This window comes from Ahaetulla prasina, chromosome 5 (genome assembly GCF_028640845.1).
Source record: "Ahaetulla prasina isolate Xishuangbanna chromosome 5, ASM2864084v1, whole genome shotgun sequence".
Classification (NCBI taxonomy): Eukaryota; Metazoa; Chordata; class Lepidosauria; order Squamata; family Colubridae; genus Ahaetulla; species Ahaetulla prasina.
The window spans coordinates 20,263,699-20,286,349 of NC_080543.1; the positions used below are offsets into that span (position 1 = coordinate 20,263,699).

General features: G+C 38.9%; 1 protein-coding gene across 1 annotated transcript; it reads right to left on the reverse strand.

Moving 5' to 3' along the window:
* Positions 1-255: 255 nt before the first annotated feature.
* Positions 256-9,153, reverse strand: LOC131199767 (stromelysin-1-like). The gene is made up of 10 exons (XM_058185892.1): positions 8,969-9,153; positions 8,307-8,551; positions 7,345-7,493; positions 7,146-7,265; positions 6,421-6,582; positions 5,829-5,979; positions 4,564-4,697; positions 3,077-3,236; positions 1,916-2,019; positions 256-602 (listed from the first exon to the last, which is right to left on the reverse strand). Exons 1-10 carry the CDS (start codon positions 9,071-9,073, stop codon positions 499-501), a joined length of 1,434 nt encoding a protein of 477 aa, XP_058041875.1. The 5' UTR covers positions 9,074-9,153; the 3' UTR covers positions 256-498.
* Between the last annotated feature and the right edge of the window lie 13,498 nt (positions 9,154-22,651).

Here is a 22,651-nt window from a genome sequence, read left to right on the forward strand (position 1 = left end):
TATCAACAACCCAGTCATGATTTTGATTGTGAAAAAACATATAGAATTTTGGGGCACCCAAAATGCATAACCAGGTTTTGGGAGTGGGGAGGGGTATGTTATCAAAATCAGAACCCTCTTCTCTGTTTGAATGAAGCATTATTCTTAGCAGGCAGGTACATAGAGCTCAAATGAAAAGAATTTCTTCCCAATGCACCATGTGGTAGGACAATGCCAAACACCTTGGCTTTCCAAGAAAAAAATCAACCACGATAATTTTATTGAGAAAAACATTTTTAATAACAAAAACTTTAACAAATAATACATTATAATAAGTTACATTAAATTAAATTCAGCCTTGAAATTCTCCCTTATGAAAACATCATTATGGTGTTTTCATGGCTCAAAAGCAGTAAATACACCAAGTAATCACCATTAACTGACAACATTAGCTAGTTCTTGAGAACTAGGATGAATGGATCCCACCATTCTTGGCTCTTTTGTCTTCTTCCTGCCATATCACTGGCAACCCAGCCAGCTATTACTCTTCTTCATGCCCAGAAATCTTTTGGTTGCAGAGTCAAATTCATACTGCTTTGGACCACTGAATAAATAGAAGTGCCCTAAAAGAGTAAACAAGATAGATAAGTGCAGTTGATTCCCAGCTATTAATGAAGTTTTCATCTGTCTTGTTTCCCTTTCAGTTTTGATGGAATCTTACTAGCATCCCTAAAACATATGCAATATGAATAATTAGAATGAAGAACTGGCCATTTCACAGTGACACATTTTTCTAGCGTACGGTATCCCTTTTTCAGCATGAATGTTGCACCTGGAAAGGTGTATGCTCTCCATAAAGTAGGCTGGGCCTAGACACATAAATTTATGGGACCAAAATAAACATTCAATTCGATTTTCTTTCATTGAGACGTCAACTCTGATTAAAGTTAAAAATAGTTTGCATGGTTATATTTAATAATGTCCCCTTTCTGTCACATTAAAATTACACATCTGTGGTAACTTTTGTTCTTGGGACTGCTTATGGTTATGGTGAGTGAATGTAACCGGCAGTGTTAGTTATATCGATTGTCTAGGAACATTTAAATATGATAAACTGATAGGAGGCATTCAGCATTGCAATGGTTTTTAGGGAATCAGTTGCTGGGTTTTCAGTACAACTTTTTTGTACTTGAAAACTAAGAGATTTAGTAAGTCACAGAGTTTTTATCCAGAAAATCACTGAAGAGGCTTTTCCTTGAGATGAAGAAACATTGAGACCAGTTATGAGAATTAAATTAAATTGCCTGATTTTCTCTCATCAACCTAGTAAACCTAAGGCTATTTCCAAAGACTTTAAGATTATATCACTGTTGAACACATAACGGTTTCCTATTTCATAACTGACACCTACAGATTTTTTTTCGGGATCTATTTTCTTGAAATTTGGCATGCTCATTATTTATTTGTATCCTGCCTTTACCATTTTTACAAACAGCTTAAGGCAGCAAACATATTCAAAATATCTTCCTCCTCCTATTTTCCCCACAACAATCCTCTGAGGTGGATTGGGCTGAGAGAGAGTGACTGGCTCAAAGTCACTCATGGCATCCATGGCTAAGGCGGGACTAGAACTCACAACCTCCTCCTTTCTAGTTTTGTGCCTTAACTGCTAAAGCAAGAAAATATGTTCCACACTAGGAGTGGGGAACCCAGCATTTCATTTATTTATATTAATCCATTTTAAAATACTATATAAGGTCTTCCACAAATTGATACTGATCAGTTCTGATTTAGTTACTTCAATATCATTCAATATTAAAACAATGCTGGCCCCTGCTATAACAAATGAGACCCCAAACTCATGTGAAATTTAGTTGATTTTGATTGGTCCATTCTGAATTCTGAATGGACGACTGATTTTGATTAATGATCTTACCATTATCTATAAAAGCAGCATCCACCTTGGAGCGAATGTTATGGAAGTCATCTATTATTTTTCTTGGATATCCTTGCTCCATGGAGTTCTTTTCATCATCATACCTAAAGGAGGAGGAGAAGGAGGAAGAGGAAGAAGAAGAGGAAGAAGAATGATTTAGAAGTTCAAATTGCTTCAAGAATCCCTATTACTTTCTTTATTGGTATCACAAGTTGGCATACTTTCTAGCTTTGTATTACTTCTAGAATCAAAGGTTGCATAACATTTGGTTTAGTGGTCAAGTCTACTTTTAGCTACAGAAATTCATGAAGCGATTTTGAATTATTCTGTTTCTCATCCTGAGCTATCTCACAGAACAGTTGCTGCTGGAGAAAAATGGAGGAGGGTGTTATTGAGCTTCTGGTGGATAGGTAAAATATTTTATTTATTTATTTTATTTTTATTTATTTGGTTTGTCAAACATGTATAAGATAACAGATATAAGTATAAACATGCTTATGAATACAGGAAATGGCTATAAATATAGGAATACAGGCAGTGGTGGGTTTCAAAATTTTAATAGCATCTAAGTTATTATAGAGTGTTTGATATAAGATTTATTGCACTGTTTATATTAGATTTAGTTTGTTATGTTTTTAATGTCCATATATTGTTTTTACCCCCATTTTAGATTTTTTAGCTTCTTATGTTTTGTTTTGTTTTTTTGGTATTTTTTATGTTTTCATTTTTTTCTAACCCACACTCCTTCTGCTGGCCTTTGACTGTAATAACGATTGATTTGAACTGATATATTTTAAGAGCACAGTCTAAGGCAGGGGTCTCCAACCTTGGCAACTTTAAGCCTGGCGGACTTCAACTGCCAGAATTGGGAATTCTGGGAGTTGAAGTCCGCCAGGCTTAAAGTTGCTAAGGTTGGAGACCCCTGGGCTAAGGCACAAAACAAAAATGTACGCTGAAAGTAATATAATGTTTTTTCTTCAGAGGTGTATCATAGCATGTTCCACTTTGTTAGAAGAGATTCTGTGAGGGTAAAATCCCACTGGTGGAGGATAATTAAAATTATATCCAACCCAATAAAACAAAGCAAGGCAAATATGATGTAGTTTGAGCATTTTAAGGAAAGATAAGATCATAAATATAACATAGGCAATTTTCCTTTACCTCCAATAATGGTCACCAGAAAAGAAGTATGTTTTCTTTGAATTACTGTCATAAGTCGCTGCATCAACTTTTTTAATGGTGTGTGGGAAGCCCAGACTCTGGATGTTCCTTGGGAACCCATGCTCTATAATATTTCCCTTGGAAGACCAATACTTTTGTCCTGTTAAACAAAAGATAACAAAATGTATATATCTGTCAGAAGGAATAAAAAATTGGTTGGGGAGATGGGGCGTTCCATATTCCAAATTCAGAGAATGAGTTATATAGACATCCATGAGAGTTTGCAAAGGAGGACATTCCTTCAACTAGTAGAGATAGGAATGTGGAAATAGCATGAAGCTTACTGATCAGTTCAATCCCCTACTTTTTGGAGATAGCAATAAGAAAAATCAAACAGAAATCTTATCGCAGCCCACTTTTGTGATGTCACTGCATTTTTGCACTAAGGTTGTCTATCCTTGATCGTTGACTGGGAGCCCAACAGATGCTACTTTAGGCTCCATGATTGAAGAAAGGTAGGATACAGATTTGGGGATATAATGGACACCAAAAATAATAAGGTAAAGGTAAAGGTAAAGGTTCCCCTCACGCATACGTGCTAGTCGTTGCTGACTCTAGGGGGCAGTGCTCATCTCCGTTTCAAAGCCGAAGAGCCAGCGCTGTCCAAAGACGTCTCCATGGTCATGTGGCCGGCATGACTCAATGCCAAAGGCACATGGAACGCTGTTACCTTCCCACCAGAGGCGGTCCCTATTTTTTCTATTTGCATTTTTACGTGCTTTTGAAACTGCTAGGTTGGCAGAAGCTGGGACAAGTAACAGGAGCTCACCCCGTTACACGGCAGCACTAAGGATTCGAACCGCTGAGCTGCCGACCTGTTGATCGACAAGCTCAACATCCTAGCCCCTGAGCCACCATGTCCCTTTATAATACATAGTATTATAAATACATATTTATAATACATAGTATTATAGTATTATAATAATACATGGGGGCAATATTTAGTATTGAGTCTGTATTTAGCTCATTTTTTACTATGAAATGATCCGGAGATGTATGTCTCACATTTTCCCCCCTGTAACTGTTGTTTGATGTGTATATTAGTGTCTTATCACTAAGGACAGTCAAAAAATGTATTCCTTTATACAACTTTCTGAGTGAGGACACTCTTTTTAGAAAGAGTTCCAGTTCACAGTCAAGGTCTTAGTTCAATCTTCAGGAAGTTCCAGTAGATTTCTGGCAGATACCCTTGGAGATCTGCTGCCAATTCCAGATTAAAGAGATCAATTCTGTGATTCAATGTGTGGTGGATTCTTATGAGGCTATGGTTCCTTTCTAGCTTATGTTTTCATAGAAAACACCTAGATCCTACCTATGGTTACTTGCACAGTCCATCTTATCAACTATCCTCCATTCCTCCACATACTTTAAATTTGGAATATTCACTGTGCTTACATTGAAAAGTGGAATCCAGAGGAATTATTTACCCTTAAAAAGAAAGACGATGTCCTTGTCTCTGTTTTCATACGCAGCATCTAGGCCGGTGCTCAAAGCTGGCCAGAAAGCAGAAATGGGATCTTTCTCAATTGCATTTCGGAGGGGATTCTTTCGCCAGAAGAAACTACATTGATAGAAGAGAAACAACTTGAGAAGGCATGTAATTCAGGGGCAGAACCTGCATGGACATTTGCAGGGAAAGCTACTTGGGTGGGTGAGGATGGAATAACCCAGTGATGGCGAACCTTTTTTTCCTCGGGTGCCAAAAGTGCGTGTGCGCAACAGCACGTGCGTGCATGCCAACACCCATAATGCATTTCCTCCCTGCAAGCCCTGCCCCTGTGCATGCACGTGTGACCCCCCCATGCTCCCCCCATGCATACATACACAACCCCCATTTTGGCGCACTTCCCCCCCCATTCCCCATTTTTTGTCCCAGGAGGTTTCAGGGAGGCCTGATAGCACCAAAATGGGGGGTGCCGCTCCCCCGTACACCCTGTTTTTGTGTTAGACCCACTTCTCACCCCCGCGCATGCACGCATGTCTCCCAGCAGAGACCCAACAATCAACTGGCTGGTGGGAGGCATGCGGGCATGTGCGGTGGAGCTGACCTGGGCGTTGGCTCACGTTCGCCATCACGGGAATAACCACATACATGATGTAATTATTATTATACATGATGTAATTAATAATGTGTCATGTAAGACTTCATGAAGCAAGTACATTATCGGCTGGCGGCCCCCAGGGGGAGGGCCTTCTCTGTGGGGGTTCCCACCCTTTGGAACGAACTTCCCCCTGGACTTCGGCAACTGCCGGACCTTCGGACTTTCCGCCGAGAGCTGAAGACCTATTTGTTTGTTCGTGCAGGACTGGCATAGGATTTTAATAGGATTTTAATTAGTTTTAATGTTTTAACATTCTATAATTTGGGGTTTTATTTTAAATGTTTTAATTCGGCCATTTGTATAATAAGTTTTTTAATTATGGTTTTATGCGTATATTGCTGTTGTTTTTTATTATGGCTGTAAACCGCCCTGAGTCCTTCGGGAGAAGGGCGGTATAAAAATTTAATAAATAAATAAATAAATAAATTATTATGGCATTTGTATGATAACATCAGAAATGTATTGTCATTTAACATGTCACGGTTGGATGTCATTAGACCCATATGTAAAAAAAATATATAAAAGATTCTTCATTTAATCCCTGGCATCTGGGATAGAGAGATGGCTTCAGAATGTTGCGCTACATTTACCTGTCTTTAAAGAATATGGTTTCTCCTCTAAGCGAAGTCACAGCATCGAAAGCTTGGTCAGGGTGGCAGGGTTCTGTTGACGGTACTTCTGTTGGGGCAGCTGTAGGGTTTCCCAATGAACTGTCATTATAATCATCATCTCCAGGGGCTCCTTGAAGAAGAGAAGAAATTAAAAACAAGTGGGATTTACAGACTTTTTCAAGAAAATATCTGCCAGTTGACATGATGGAAGATGTAGACATCATATTATATATCTTTTCAATCGCTTTCAAAATGGTTAATAAATATTTGGCCTGGTGTGGTGGTGGTGTGGAATGATTATGTTTAGATTTTAGTGATCCAATATTCTCACATCTGGAAAATGTGATTTCTGATTTAGTTCTTAAGAAAAAAGGAGAGCTTTCATATTTTTAAGAACCGGTTGCTCTCTCCATGGCCATGTCAAATAGTATTCTGTATTTGATCAGTTTGGTTCCTTAGAATGTAGCATGAACAATAACATTGCATTTCAAAAATTGTGCATGTCTTTTTCAGTCTTTCAAGCCCACTCTGGACTATTAATCCATTTCTTCAGCTGGGTATCTCCACTCACCATAAAGGCTCTGGATACCTGCAATATCATCACGGTGAAGTCTTAGGGCTTTGGGATCCATTGGTTGGTAGATTGGAAACATCAGAGCCCCCAAATCACTGGAATGTTGAAGCCCTAATGAGTGGCCAAACTCATGGGCAGCTACCAGAAAAAGGTTAGTTCCTAGAATGGAAAAGGAGGCTCTCTTATGAAATTGATATTTATCATAACAAACAAAAATCCATTCATTCAGGAGATATATAGAGTTTTTCAAGGGGAGTACTCAAGTGTAACTGTTTTAAATTGGATTCCTGAGCAAAGTAGCTGTGCGGACTTCATGGTCCACATAGAACTTTCCAACTCCAATTCTAGGACCTTAAAAAATCTTGACTTTAAGTTTTGTTTTTCTTTGATGAATTACAAAAATGGGGAGGGAATTGCCATCCTACAATATAATGAGTTCTGTTCATTTTTATCTATCTATCTATTTATCTATCTATCTATCTATCTATCTATCTATCTATCTATCATCTATCTATCTATCTATCTACCTACCTACCTACCTACCTACCTACCTACCTACCTACCTACCCATCCATCCATCCATCCATCCACCAATCCGCCAATCTATCCACCTATCCATATGTCTATTAAATGCATATAGCCACCCATCTCACCAAAAGCCACTCTCTGTTTCAATTTTTCAAACACATGCAAACATTTAAAAATTTAAAAGGAAAAGATACCTTTCAAATCTTTTGCCCAGAATTCATCTTCATCAAAATGGGCATCTCCACCAAAAGCAGGTGAAAAGGCATGGGCCAAATTTCCACCTTGTCCATCAAAAGGAAAAGCATCTCCGTGTGCTAAGAAAATAAAGACATCCTTTAAGCCTCTGAGTGTGACATTCAGGCTACTTTACCTACTCTATGGTCATTTACTCACCTCTGTTAACAAAAGAGATTTCAATGTCGGCAGGTTTCCTATAAACCCTGGTGAAAGTCAAGGGAGTCACGTCACTCCACACCTTCCAAGCTTTCTCAATTGCATAGTCTACATAACGGGATTCCATGTCAGGGGTATAGTTTAGAATCCTGTGAAAAGTTAATAAATGAATGTAAAGAAGGTTCCGTACCAAGCATGAGGATACAACTTTTTAACATGTTTTAGTCTGGTTCGAAAGTGTTGCTTCTAAATGGATACCAGTGGGGCGTAGCACAAATAGACAATGTGCTATCAAACATATTCAAGTATCTCTAGTTTAGCATTACAGAGAAGAGCAAATATGGTGAACTAGCAATCCTGCAGGAGAAACCATTATTAATATGACCAATAAATCCTGAAGGATTATATGATTGTGATATCAAGAGGCTTGCAAATAAGACTTCAAGCAGTAGGATGAAGTGGGAAGTGCCCTTGCTTGCGGTTGTAACCTGTCATCCATGGTCCTTCTGAGGTATTTCATTCTATTTCTCTTTTACTTTTATTTTTTGTTTCCTCAATAATTTTATCTGAACTTGGCAGTAGAGTAAAAAAGATAAACAACGGTGGGATTTTATGCCATCTTATTTGCTGTCAAGTATTGGGCTTATTCACTAATAATACTTTACACCCTATCTGTATCCTTCAATAGAATTCTATTCCTGCTAAAAAGCCAGGAGCCGTAATATACAAAAGCTTCTGTTTTAACGCATTTGTCAGTGTCTAAGACAGGGGTCTCCAACCTTGGCAACTTTAAGACTTGTGGACTTCCTCAGCCAGCTTTGCTGAGAGTTCTGGGAGTTGAAGTCCACAAGTCTTAAAGTTGCCAAGGTTGGAGACCCCTGGTCTAAGATACTATAAAACTCTCTGTGATCTTAATGCTCTTCAAGTGGCATTTTAAATTCAAGAAAACTTTCAGTTCTTACCTGTATGTCAGTTCTTTCTTTGCCCATTTAGGTGAACCAGGAAAAGTGTTGTATTCTCCTATATCAGCAATGCCACACCTGGGTTTTTTAATAGCATCCAAAGTGCTCGCATCCAATTTTCCAGTCACTTTCAACCCCAAGAAATCTTGCATCTGCCGTATTTTTTCTGGAGCAATGCCATTCTTGGCTTTGCTTTTTATCACAGGTGTTGAATCCGATTCAGGATAATAATGCTGTATGTATTTCTGAAATAGAATTAAATCAATTAGATTTTTTTTCCTTGTGTGCAGTTTTCCTATTTCAGGATGAATCTCCCCATCTTAGCCTTTGCAGTAAGCAATAACAACAATTATAATTCCCCAATCTGTTTCCCTCAGTTGACTGGGAAGACAATTAATAATGCCTAGATTGCATAACCATCAAGTAAGAAACATCGATCTATGATCCAACGTAGACATCAAGCTACAGAGAAGCTAGTCAGAATACAGATGTTCTAAGCTTATAATCATACACAGGTATGGAATATGAGATCTTCCAGATGTTGCTGAATTAAAATTCCCAACACTTCTCACCCTTAGTCATAGAGGTTTGAATTACTAAGAGCAACAGCTGGAGGACCAGAGGTTCTCCAAACTTATTTATGGACTACTATCAACCATTACCTCAGCAAGTTCCCTGTCCTTTTTTGAAATTCTCTCGGTTTCCTGACCTATGGGCAAAGCCCAAGCAAGCGTTCCAAATAGTGCGAGTGTCAGCAGCAAATTCATTTTCAGCTTCACGTCTGTGTTCCAAATGTGAAGTCACAAAACTTCTCAGCTGCTGGAAGTGGATCTGTGTATGTAACATAAGCGTTCCTCTATATATATACTTTACGCCTGCTCCATAAAATCAACAGTGACATGACTCAGAGAGTTAGAACTCTGTTGATTTGTCAAAGGCAGAAAATGATGCTTTGGAATGACACATTATGTTGACTGCACAAACCTTATTGTGCAATTACAAACAAGGTAGCTGGGATTCATCAAGTGGGATATTTTTTTTCACCCAGGGGCTAAGGCTGTGCCCTTCATTAAAAAGATGAGTAAGAATCATTCCTTCTAATTAAATAACTTCAAGCTATTTTTTTTTTATTCCATAATGGACTTTTACCTTCTGAAGGAACTTGTTTATTTTGTTTACATTGATTTATAGAATTGTTCATGGCAATGCCTGAAAGAAACATTGGCGTGTGAACTATTTTTCTTTTTTAAAAAAAGAAATAATGCGGCATCTAAAAATAAGAATGCTGCTCAGCAATATCTTCACTTTTAGAAGTGAAGTGTTAGTCCAGAGGTGTCAAACTCATTTTCATTGAAGGCATCTGAATGAATCAGGGTTGTGTTTGACCACGGGGGGGTTGGGTTGGGTGGGAAGGGCTGGGGGGGCATGGCCAGGGTGGGCGTGGCCAGGGTGGGCATGGCCAGCTCGACATCACTTGTGTTGGGGGCGCCTGTGGTGGCGTAAGCGCTCACGCCACCCTCCCAAGCTCCATTTTCACTGGCAGAGGCATCACAGGCTGGTCCTTCGCTGTTTCCAGGGCGGCCCTGCGGGCCACATCTAAGTACCCCAGATCTGGCCCATGTGTTGTGACCCAGACTCGAGCAGGTAGCAACAAACGCAGTCCTTAATGAAAATAAACTTTATTCAAGCAGCTGGGAATTGACCCATTCCCAGCGTTGTGAAACTCAAAAGAAAGCAAAGGCTTCTCACACAAAACAGTCTTCTCATTATTTCCAACCTGGTCCAATTTAGATAATTGTCAAAGTCCTTTGCAGATAAGCGTCTCAAGCAGAGAATGGAGAGCTGCCAAGGTCTTCTCAGAGAAACATCCAGAGCTGAGAATGGGACAAGCGCAGCTCCAACGTTGTTTTCCGGCAAACTGAGACACCAATGTTGGTCTCCTTTTAAACCTTATGGGAGGGGCTAATTATCTCTTGGCCCTACCCCCGAGGTGACCTCTCTGCTTGAGCTGCTCCTGCTTCTTGGCAGCTCTCCTCATTCGGGCATTAGGGACAGGCTCTCCCAATTCCTCCTCCTCCTCGCTACTCTCAGCCTCTGGAGGCTCTGGAGTCCGCACCTCACTCTCACTACTCTCAGGCCCTGGAGGCTCTGGAGTCCACACCTCATTTCTCGATGGCCCTGGCCTCGCCTCTGCCTCATCACTGTCCAATTCCGCCACCAGCACCGTAGGCTGCTGACGGACCACAACACTGTGGGCCTTGAGTTTGACACCCCTGTGTTAGACCATTTTATTAGAAGCCCAATAGAAACTATTGGAATATTCTGTCGTTAATTACCAATAGATCTGAAAAGCTAATAAATAAAGCTAATAAAAAGTCTATGATTTCTGGGACTCATTAGTAGAAAAGCCTGGTTAGAGTGGAAGGGGATCATAGGTTTGCCCTGTGATTGATACATGCCAATCTATCTAAAACTGAAGGTGTATAATACAATGATGTGCCCAGCAGCACTATAGGAGCTGAGTGCTGGCCAGTCACCAAATCCATTGAGCGCACTTTACACACCATGGAAAGGGGTGTGCTTCTTTGGTTTTTAGGCATTTCTCTCCTTGACCATGTCAGGAATAACACAGTTGAGAAGCCAATGGCTACCGTGCCAATATCAGAGAAAATGAGGAAGAAGTGGTACATATGGCCATGTTCTATGAGCAGCACCCCACACTGTTGCTTGCATTGCAGTCCATGTGAAAAGCCAAAGCAAAGATGGCAATAAATGTGGAGATGAAAAATGCCTAGTTGGGCCCTGATGCTGTATTTGACTGGGCAAGGTGATGCTTGTTGACCCAAAAAGCAGACCCTGCACCTGCATGAAAAATGCAGTGATGATGATGATGATGATGACGATGATGATTGATGGTTAGTGGAACTCTAGAGATCTGTCTGCTGTTGCTACCTATTCATAAGTTAAGTTATTGTCATTTCCCTGCTATTGAATAATGATAGCAAAGTCATAAACGGAACACGAATTTTGATCAGCGTTAGACTTCCTTTCTTCATCTTCTTCAATCTTCCTCATCAAGATTGAAAAATCCTACATTTGGTACCCTTTTAGTTCTCCCAAAGCAATTTTCTCCATAACTTTTGAAGCAACTAGAGCAGTTAAATACCCAAAGAGCCATTTGGACTCGTTTTCCACAGAAGAGAAAACACCGGGAGACACAAAACCCTTCCTGGACCTGACTATTTCTTGAGCGGCCACAAAACTATCATATGTAGTTGAATTAAACGTTGTTTTCTTTTGAAACTTTTCTTTTCTTTGATTTATCCATAGTTGGCCTATCGGGGATTGAAAAACTCAATAAATCGTGTACCAGTGGGTGTCGCACATTGGTGGTTGTGACACATATTTTGAGTGCCAGGGAGCCACAGCAGAAGGGTGAAAGAGCTACATGCGGCTCCAGAGCCGCCGATTGCTGACCCCTGAACTAGAGGGACAGCTCCTCTGCCTAAGAGCCTCTTCTTCAAAATACAAGATATGTACAGATATGGAGAAGCTGAACCCTCGTTTCATTTATTTGTCTATTTGTTAGCCATATAGGAGGAGGAAGGTGAGTTGGAGAGGTTCACTGCCTTGAATAATTTATAAAAATAATAAAGGGAGGAAATAAATAAACAAATAAACAAATTTGTATGCAATATATGCCAAGTGAAAAACCCTGAAAATAAAATCAGATGCTCTCCTAAATTTGAATTGCTGTGTCTGAATGCCCTACAGGAAAGGACTGCCTTCAGGGTTTCCTGAAGGAAAAAAAGATGAGGGCAACAGGAATTCAAAGGTAATCCTGTTCCAAAGTGAGTGGGATGCTACTGAGAATTTCATCGTCTGGATCCTACCCCCATGATCTATCATAGAGTGGACATCTTCTGCATGCTATCCCTGATAGATTAAATAGGGTAAGAAGATGTTATCTCAAGCAGCAGATATAACATGGCCCAGTAGCTTGAGCTGGGCCTGGAAGCCTACTGGCAATCACAGCAGCTCCCACAATAATTTTATTATTCTGAGATGCCTGTTAACCTTACCAGGTAGACCAAATGGGAAACACAATTAGATAAGCTACTTTATTGTAATGATATTAATGGGGGGCGCAATAGCTCAGTGGTTAAAGATGCTGAGAGCTGACAGTCTGGGTTCAAGACCTGAGCTCTGCACAATGGGGTGAGCTCCCGTTCCTTGCTCCAGCTCCTGCCCACCTAGCAGTTCGAAAGCATGCAAATGCAAGTAGATAAATAGATACCACTTCAGTGGGAAGGTAACTGTGTTCTGTGTGCGTTGGGCATATAGTCATACTGGCCACACAACCACAGAAACTGTGTTCGGACAAAGCTGGCTCCCTTGGCCAAGAAATGGAGATGAGCACCGTGCCCTAAAGCACAGGTGTCAAACTCACCACGTCACATTGCCATCATATGATGTTTTGCAACAGTATTCCCCTTCATGGAGCTGGGACAGGTGTGGCCTGCATGTGATGCATCTGGCCCATGGGTCGCCAGTGCGACACCCCTGCCCTAGAGTCAGACACAATTGAAAAGAGAAACCATTATCTTTTTACATTAACAGAATCTTGCAAATCTAAAAGTACAATTCTCCCAACCATCTCCTTTACAGCCCAAGAATTTAGGGAGGGTCATATGCTGGTGTTGGTTATACTGTCTCTTATCTGACTGCTCCTTAGGAAGTGTTGTGGTCCACCAGCAGCCTGCAGAGCTGGCAGCGGAATCAGACAACAATGAAGCTGAGAAAGAACATGGGCCAGTTCTGGAGGCTGAGGAAGGCCCGGATGAGGGCCCTGTGTCAGAGACAGAGATGGGGCCAGGGCCATTGGGGAGTGATGTCAGACTCTGGAGCCTCCAGAGGCTGACGATAGAGAGGCAGAGGAACAGGAGGAGTCTGTTCATAGTGCACGCATGAGAAGAGCTGCCAGAAGGCAAGAACAGCTAAAGCAAAGAGGATGACTCGGGAGTAGGTCCAAAAGATGATTGGCCCCTCCCATAAGGCTTAAAAGACCAGCAACAGCTCTTGGGCTCTTTGTCGGAAAACAACGTTGATAGACTTGTTTCTTGTCTTGCTGCATTTATTTCTTGTCGGTGTCTTCTGCTTCTGAACTTTTGCCAAGAAAAGCCTTTGGCAGTTTACCTAATTAGACCAAGGTTGGTGATAAGGCTGAAGAATTGTGTTATGAAGAATTTGTTCTGAATTAGTTTGGACTACACTAAGAATGAATTTAATTCTCAGCTGTTCTAATAAAGTCTGTTGGTTTTCAAACTGAGTCTAATAATATCTACTTGGGCCTGGGTCACAACAGTCAGCATCTCTTCCTCCCAAGGTCACTTTTGCATACCATTACAAAAACAGAGTTACTGGTCAGCAAGAGGATAGCTTTATGTTTTGCTAGAGGCGCTTTCTGAGTTATCTTTAATAGTAGCCCCATGTAAAGCCCTTTAAATGAACTTTAAATGAACGATGGCAAGAGCATGATGTCACCAGCATCTCCAGTTCATGAAGGGTTATAGTTGATTGACCTGTTGAGGCTAGTCAAAGGCTCTTGTAGACGTGGCTTCCCCCTTATTTTGCCATAATCCTTGATGAAACTAGAAACTATTGTGTGGGTGTCTCTGCGTATGTATACAAAATAAAATTTCAAGCCGATTTATTCAGCAACAAATCAACACATTTAAAAAGTGATTCAGTGATGCCCCCCAGGCATGTATCACAATCTTTCAGCTACTTCTACACAGACGTACAGTCAGATACAAATGAATGAAAAAAAACATACAGATATATCCACACGTAAGTCTCATTGTTTATTTTGAGCATAAGTGTGGCTTTATACCATATTTCACGCATAAAAGTGTGTAAACACAAGCTTGTCTGTTCAGGAACTGATTCACAAAATTCTCTTTCTGATGTCTCGGTGCTGAAATCCTTGTGATCTAAAAACCTATCATTTCTCTTTAGGGTATACTTGTATTTTGAAAGTGGATTAGACAAACCATTTAAAACTTCATTAGACGATGCAGGGCAGAAGGAAAGGATTTGTGTCTTGTCATATCGATAAACTAGTGATATTAATCCATAGCAAGCAATGTAGGACCAATGTAGGAATTTTGCTGCTACATCTTAAGGTATAGCAACTTTGAAAACGTATTCAGATTTGCTTAGAAGCATACGGGAAAGTTTTTGCTACTCCTTGTTTAAAGGAAGCATCTTAGCCTCACGTCTGAACTTGGCAAGAAAAGTAGAATTAAATAGATGGTGATGCTACGCTACTACTCAATCAAAACAAAGCAATACAACTGAGTCTAGTGTTTATAGTGAATGAATGATGCATGCAATGGAACTTAATGAAAGGAAGGAGCCTTGGAAATTCCATGAGCTGGAAATAGGGTTCTTATTTAACAAGGATTTCTCCCGAAATTGGGAAACTCATTTGGCAAAAAAATAATAAGTAAATAAATGACATTTGACTTATGGATCTTTTGGCTAAATACATTTCTTCTTGATTCTTGAATCTCTTCTCCTTTGAATTGTGGTCTTCCTGCTGTTGCAATTTATATTTTGATGATTATACTGGGTTTTGTAGACTATCTGAAGAATACAATCAAGTCCATTAATTCAATAATCTTCCTGAATTGACTATCCTTTGGCAATAGATAACTCTAAAAATTATGGTGAAATATATTTTTACTCTTTGTTCCGGTCATGATATACATATATTTTAGAATAGTGTTAACAATGTTAACAGGCGTGTTGGAGTAATAAGAGTTAGGAAAGAAATACCATTCTGTATTTGTAGAAATACCATTCTGTATTTCTGTATACCACACTAAATTTGGGGTCTGCTTTTTGTCATTTGCTTCTGTTATCATTTTGGGATTGCATTTTTGTTTCCAGTGAGTTATTGATTGTCAGCTGAAGACAAGAACTTGCTAGAAGGAAGGAATGTTTTGCTATCTGACAGAAGATAATGTTCTCTAGTGAGGAAGTGCTTAATTAGCATCTTGAACAGAGAATCTGTGATTAATTCCATTTTTGGGGCAGACCACATGAACTGCAATTAGAAGCAATTAGAAAGCCTAACTCTAGCTCCAACTGTATAACTGTAGTGACAGTTCAAAGCAGTGGTAAAATCCAAATTTTTTTACTACCGGTTCTGTGGGCGTGGCTTGGTGGGTGTAGTGTGGCTTGGTGGGCATGGCAGGGGAAGAATATTGCAAAATGCCCATTCCCTCCCCACTCCTGGGGGAAAGATATTGCAAAATCTCCATTCCCACCCTACTCTGGGGCCAGTCAAAGGTGCTATTTGCCAGTTCTCTGAACTACTCAAAATTTCCGCTACCAGTTCTCCGAACTGCTCAAAATTTCCGCTACCGATTCTCCAGAACCTGTCAGAACTGCTGGATTTCACCCCTGGTTCAAAGTTACAACATCACTGAAAAAAGTGACATGACCATTTTCACACTGTTGCAACATCCCTATGGGGAAGTGATTTGGACGCTTGGCAACTGACTCATATTTCTTATTCATTAAAAATAAATATTCATTAAGACTTGCTAACCTAATTTTGCGAAGCTTCTTTTCCAGTAACATCAAATTTTTAACTAGGGCATACAAAACCTTTGCCAGACCAATTCTCGAATACAGCTCATCTGTCTGGAATCCACACTGTATATCTGACATTAATACAATTGAGCGAGTCCAGTGGTATTTCATGAGACGAGTCCTCCACTCCTCTGCTTGCAATAGACTCTCTTATACCACCAGGCTCGAAATTTTGGCCTTGGGCAACCTAGAACTATGCCAACAACAATCTGACCTAAGTGTAGTAGAGAAAATTGTCTTCTACAATGTCCTACCTGTCAATGACTACTACAGCTTCAATAATAATACATGGGCAAACGATAGATACAAACTCGATTGCAGAAAATAAAACTTCAGCAACAGAGTGGTCAATACCTGGAATGCACTACCTGACTCTGTTGTTACATCCTCAAAACCCCAAAATTTTAACCTTAAACTGTCTACCGTGAACCTCACCCCATTCCTAACAGGTCTTTAAGGGAGCGTGCATAAGCGCACCAGTGTGCCTACTGTCCCTGTCCTACTGTCCCCATTTATTCATACTCATTTCCTGTGATCATGTCCACATTTATACTTATAACTGTTTTCTTGCACATGTTTGAAAAACTAAATAAAATAAAATATAAATAAATAAAATTTATGACGGTTGCAGTGTCCCAGGGTCATGTGATCACCTTTTGTGACCTTCTGACAAGCAATATCAACAGGGAAGCCAGATTCACTTAACAACCATGTTACTAACTCAACAACTGCAATGATTCACTTAACAACTGTGGCAAGAAAGGTCGTAAAAAAACAAATGTTTCACTTGGCAACAGAAATTTTGGGCTCAGTTGTGATTATAAGTTGAATTTGAACTATTTTCCTGAGGTAAGATTTATTGAAGATTAGATTCCAATATACATAAAGGACATTACTGTATTTTCTGGAGTATAAGGAGCATCTTTCCCCCCCAAAAAAGAGGGTGAAAATCTGGGTGCGTCTGAATGTAGCCCCGCCCAGCTTCTCAAACGGAGGTTTCAGAGGTTGAAAGAAGCTCCTAACAGAGCTTTAGAGGCTTTTTTTGGAGGCTTTCAGAGGTAGAAAAAAGTTTTTTCTGAAACAGAGTTTCAGAGGCAGAAAAAAAAAGCAAAAAAAAAAAAAAAAAGCAAGGCACAGAGATCACAACCAAGGAACCTGTTGCTAAAATTCACCTCTGGTAACAGCTGATTGGGGGTATTCCCGGAGGCCAATCCACCTGCCAATCAGCTTTTTTCTTATTTTCCTCCCAAAAAACTAAGGTGCGTCTTATACTCTGAAAAATACGGTAAGTTGCAATGCTGGCATAGATGCTGCTGAAATATAGCCATTTCTATTAAGGCATAGTTTATAGGCAAGATGTCATTGCACACACATGTTTTTGATGTATATAAAAATTTTGTGTCCCACAGAAATCTGGGTGGATATATTTTTGATATGATTCAGATGGGTCTCAGTGGTCATGCATTAGGAAATATTTTCATTGCTTTTCAGAACAGGAACTAAGCCTTCATGCTGAGATTTAATCCTGAAACATGAAGCCATAAATCCTTATGGAGAGTCCATGGCCACAAGGAGATAGGGGTACCCAAGGGAGAGGATTGTGATAAATGAAAAGTGCAACTTCCAGGCAATCTTGAAGTCTGGATTTTCTCAAAATAAAAATGTGTAGGTTAGTCTTGCAGAAGAGGACGTACTGGAGAATATGATATTTTACTTTTATATTGGGTGGGGAGCTATATAATTTTGCTTGCATACATGTATACTATCATTCTCACAGGTTTTAAATGACTAACAATGGAAGTAGCTAAAATAATTCCCAACTCCAAATACTGTAAATATAAATCAAAATTAACCATAAAAGTATAGAAACTTCATGTGCCATGAAACCATCTTTATATTTGCATATACCTCTGTGTGCTAGCCAGAAGATTTTAGAAGATCAGTAAATGTTAAAAGTGTGAATTAAGGATTGAAATTAAAATACGTATGTCGTTTATGAAACTAAAGTATAAAAGGAACAACGTAATAAATCTGAATGAAGACAGCCCAATGTTATGGAGTGGATTTGATGAATGTCTGCATGAAATTAAAGTTGTAGGCTTCGATATAAATAAAAAAGCTGAAAGGCATCTCAGAAAGTATGATGTAATGTCAACTATTACTATAGATTTGTATGAAATAGAAATTCATAGGTTGATGTTGTGTACCATGCTGCAGTAAATTAGTGATCATGAAGAATCAGATATGAATTTTGGGACAAATTGCACCATGTTTTAAATTAATGGGATTGAGGGGGGAAAGTTGCACAAAGTAAACAGATTGGTGGGATGAAGAAGCTAGAAAGCAGAAACGCTATTGGGCCATTTGATGGGAAACGCATGAGATTGGTAAGTGCCTGCTTAGGGGGGGGGGAAGCACAGTTATAGGGTTTAAGCCTATATCTCTATCTATGCATATGGCAAAGAAATGAATATAAATTTAAAAGCATTTGATTTGACAGTTTATGGCAGTGAGAAAAATGAAAGAATTAGGGAAGGATACAGTAGCGATGAGAGATAGTGCCAAGAATTAATCTTCAGAAAATAAAACAGACATGAAACAAGAATTGAAGCAAAAAGAAGAGAACAAAATAAAATGACTGCAGACAAATATGGTATGTGAAAAAGTATCAGAAGACAGATTAATCTCCCTAAATAATAAATACAAAATGGTTATCAGAAAGTGGATGTGGAATTTGCTTGGAAAAGAATGAAAGAATTATTAAGAGTCGTGGTGGCGCAGTGGTTAGAATCCAGTACTGCAGGCTACTTCTGCTGACTGCCGGCTGACTGCAATTTGGCAGTTTGAATCTCACCAGGCAGATGGTTGACTCAGCCTTCCATCTTTCTGAGGTTGGTAAAATGAGGACCCAGATTGTTGGGGGCAATATGCTGACTCTGTAAACTGCTTAGAGGGGGCTGTAAAGCACTGTGAAGTGGTATATAAGTTTGCTGGAAAACTGACAGCCCGGGTTCAAGACCCAAGCATTGCACAACAGGATGAGTTTCCATTACTTGTCCCAGCTTCTGCCCACTTAGCAATTAGAAAGCATGCAAATGTAAGTAGATAAATAGGTACCACTTTGGTGGGTAGGTAACAGTGTTCTCTGTGCCTTGGCATATAGTCATGCTGGCCACATGACTATAGAGGCATTTTGGATAACCCTGGTTCCCTTGGCTAAGAAACAGAGATGAGCACTGCCCACTAGAGTCAGATACTACCGCATAGGGGAAACCTTTACCTTTTTTCTTTTCTTTTCTTTTTTACTTTTATGCTAATATGAAGATGAAAAAATGATGTTTGGTAGAATGATGTCTGAATGAAATCGTAGATGAGAAAAATGATATAGGAGACAATTATATATGATATCATGTACAATATCTATGAAGAGAAAAAGACAACTTCAGGAGATTATAGCCCCCCAAAAATAAGGAACACTGAAAAGCTAGGACCCACAATTAACTCTGGCTTACCTAACTAAACTTGAAATATCTAATAGAAAGGGCTTTACTCGGGCACAATGTCATACAGTTCACTTAGCTGTCCTTGAGGGCCAATACATAAAGAGTCCTTATCCAGAGAGATAAGACTCCTGTGACTCTAGACCAGGGGTCTGCAAACTTGGCTCTTTTAAGACTTGTGAACTTCAACTCCCAGAGTTCCTCCGCCAGCAAAGCAAACTTTTGTGCGCTTGTTTATAACCATGATGTGGATTTGATTTGAAGAACACTTAAAAGGAAAATAAAATAAAAACACAAAACTATATTGATGTCTATGGGAAATTGTTTGGGGAAGAGGTAAAAGTCTAAACAAGAAGCCTCCAGCAGAGTGAATATAATTAGGAATTGTCAGGCTCCAAAAGTAAAGAATTACATGTGATTCTTCTAAACAGATTTCTTTATTGTTCCTCACTCAGAGACAGTATCTTGCCAAACTAAAGCAAATTAACAACCTCCATAAATCATATACTCTGGAAACTATTAGGGTAGAACTGTCTTCGCCGTCTGTCTCTCATGCAAACTATCTGAACTGAGTTGTCTCTTCTCATCTGGAATCACTGCCTTACACCTGGGAATTTGAACTACATTCCATCCCAGGAATAAAAGAAATGAAATTATTTGGGATAAAACTGAAGTGAGGGAATGCTATAAGGGCTATTTCAAATTTATATGGGAGCAATTATAATATGTCAGACTGGAAATTAAATGCTAAAAAAATAATATTCAAGAAAAACTAAATAAAATTGCTGTGGAAATTTGAAAAAATATGCTAATAGTATAACTGGAGAAATATAATATAATATGCATAGATGGAGTTTGTTCAAATTCATAACCCAATCAAATCTTCTTAAAACTGAATCAACCATTCCAAACTTTGCAAAATATCCATATTTATTAATAAATATATTTATATAAAATCACATAATAGATATATACATGTAAACATATTTATATTTGAAAAATTGGAGCGATAGTGTATTTATATTTTGTATATTTGTAGGCAAAGTTAAATACTTTTTATCTTATTATGAGAAGGGACATCATTAAGGTCAAACTGTGCTTTCTGTCTACTATATATGGAAAATATGTCCTCATATCACATAGTATTCACACAAATTATCAACAGAGTTCAGTGAAAACGGAAATTGTGGTCTGTAGAATTTTACATATATATTGAGATGATTTCAGGAGTACTTAAAATTTGATGGCAAAACTGTTTCCTCAAAGTTCACAGAAACTGATTGTGTAACGTCATTTTCCCTGTCTTTTCTTGGTGTGCTCATGAGAGAAAGAGGAAATCTGTGATCATAGCAGAAGAGTTTGCTAGACAATTTGTTTTGAGGAAAAGATTTTAAAGGGACTTAATACTTTCCTCCATAATCTCAGAAATGGATTGCTTCATATCACCAAAGAATGTAATCTTTACTGGCTATGATTATTATTATAGCAACGTCAATGAGCATGCTTCTACATTTTGTGGGAATTTTAAGGCCATAGTTGTAAACATATGGTGGCATAATATGTCCTCTCTCGTTTTCAATATCATCTTTTTTCCCCCCTTTTAGTAGATGAACTTGTAAATCTAATTAGTATTTTAGTATTGACCTTGTAAATCTAATTTATTTTAGTTTATTATTTTTATGTATGTAAAACTCAATCCAAGTTAATTAACTCTGATTTCAATTGGCATTCATTGAGCTACAATATTTCACATTTATAGAAACAGCATCTAGTGATTTATTTCAAGGGAAAAGAGGTTTAAGGTAGTTGGGAGAAGAGCAAAACTATTATTATTGCAGAAAGCTGGTTAAATTTTGCAAACAGATTATATGATGGAAAGAGACAGGAACAAATGTAGTAGAGATAACCTAGAACTCTATATCTCATCAGGAGAGCTTGGTGAAGCATGCTAACAACACAAATGGCCATTTAGATACAGATTGGGACAACTCGCCTCAGCCAATTCACTGTGGACAATTCACTGTGGTCAACTTGCTACGGAAGAACTCATCCTGGGCATTTTCAACAATTTAATTAATAAATTATTAAATTATTTTAATTTTTTGTCATTCACATTTCATTTTGTCCCTTCTTTTGCATCCTTTCTTTAACAATTCTATTCTACCACTACTTTGATATTAGTGTAAGTCTTGTCCCGTGGCGAGTTATGCTATGGCAAGTTGGCCATGATGAGTTGTTCCATGGTAGGCTGGCTGTGGCGAATTGTCCTAGACCCTTTTAGATACCTTCAAAAGTAGAAGAAAAGAAATAAATGAATATATCAAGCAGCCAAGGAAAATAAAGTTTTTTCTAAGGGAATATGGCAAGGAAGAAACAAGCGGCTATACTGGAAAAAAAGCTGAAGGAGCAGGATGGATAGAAACTTGGTCAGCTATTCAATTGAAATGCCCGGGGCCAAATGGTTACATCCTAAAGTATCATTGGTGAATTGTTACATAATATCCTCTGGAAAATAGGCAACGTGACAGATGACACAATGACAGAAAGAACAAATGTTATCTTCAACATCAGAAAAAAAAAGAAGGGGAACCCGAGGAGCATAGCCAGACAGTCTTGAATCACTTATCTGGGAAAAATCTAGAACAGATTCTAAAAAAGTTGATTGCAAAAGAACCTTGGAAACAATGTGGTCATCACCAGAAGTAGGCATGCCAGAGTGGCCTTCCTTGACTTTGGATCAGATAAATTTATTTTAGATGGTGAGGCCTTAACCTAATATGCCCTTATAATACTCTAATGTAGAATTTGAGCTTGTACAACCACCACATTAAAAGCAATTTTATAAATGGAAGCCATGGGAGAGTCAGAAACTAGACCTTTTCTGTAGTGATGGCTACACTATGATCTACTGTCCAAGTTTGGGCAGCTCCTAGCTCCACATGGGGCTGTCCTTGAAGACCAGTCAGGGATTTCAAGTAGTTAAGAATAGAATAGAATAGAATAGAATAAAATAGAATTGTTTATTGGCCAAGTGTGATTGGACACACAAGGAATTTGTCTTTGGTGTATATGCTCTCAGTTTATATAAGGAGAATAAAATACATTCATCAATAATAAAAAGATACAATACCGGGTGATAGTCAATGTTACTAATAAGCTATCAAATCGTACTAGAAAACAAGT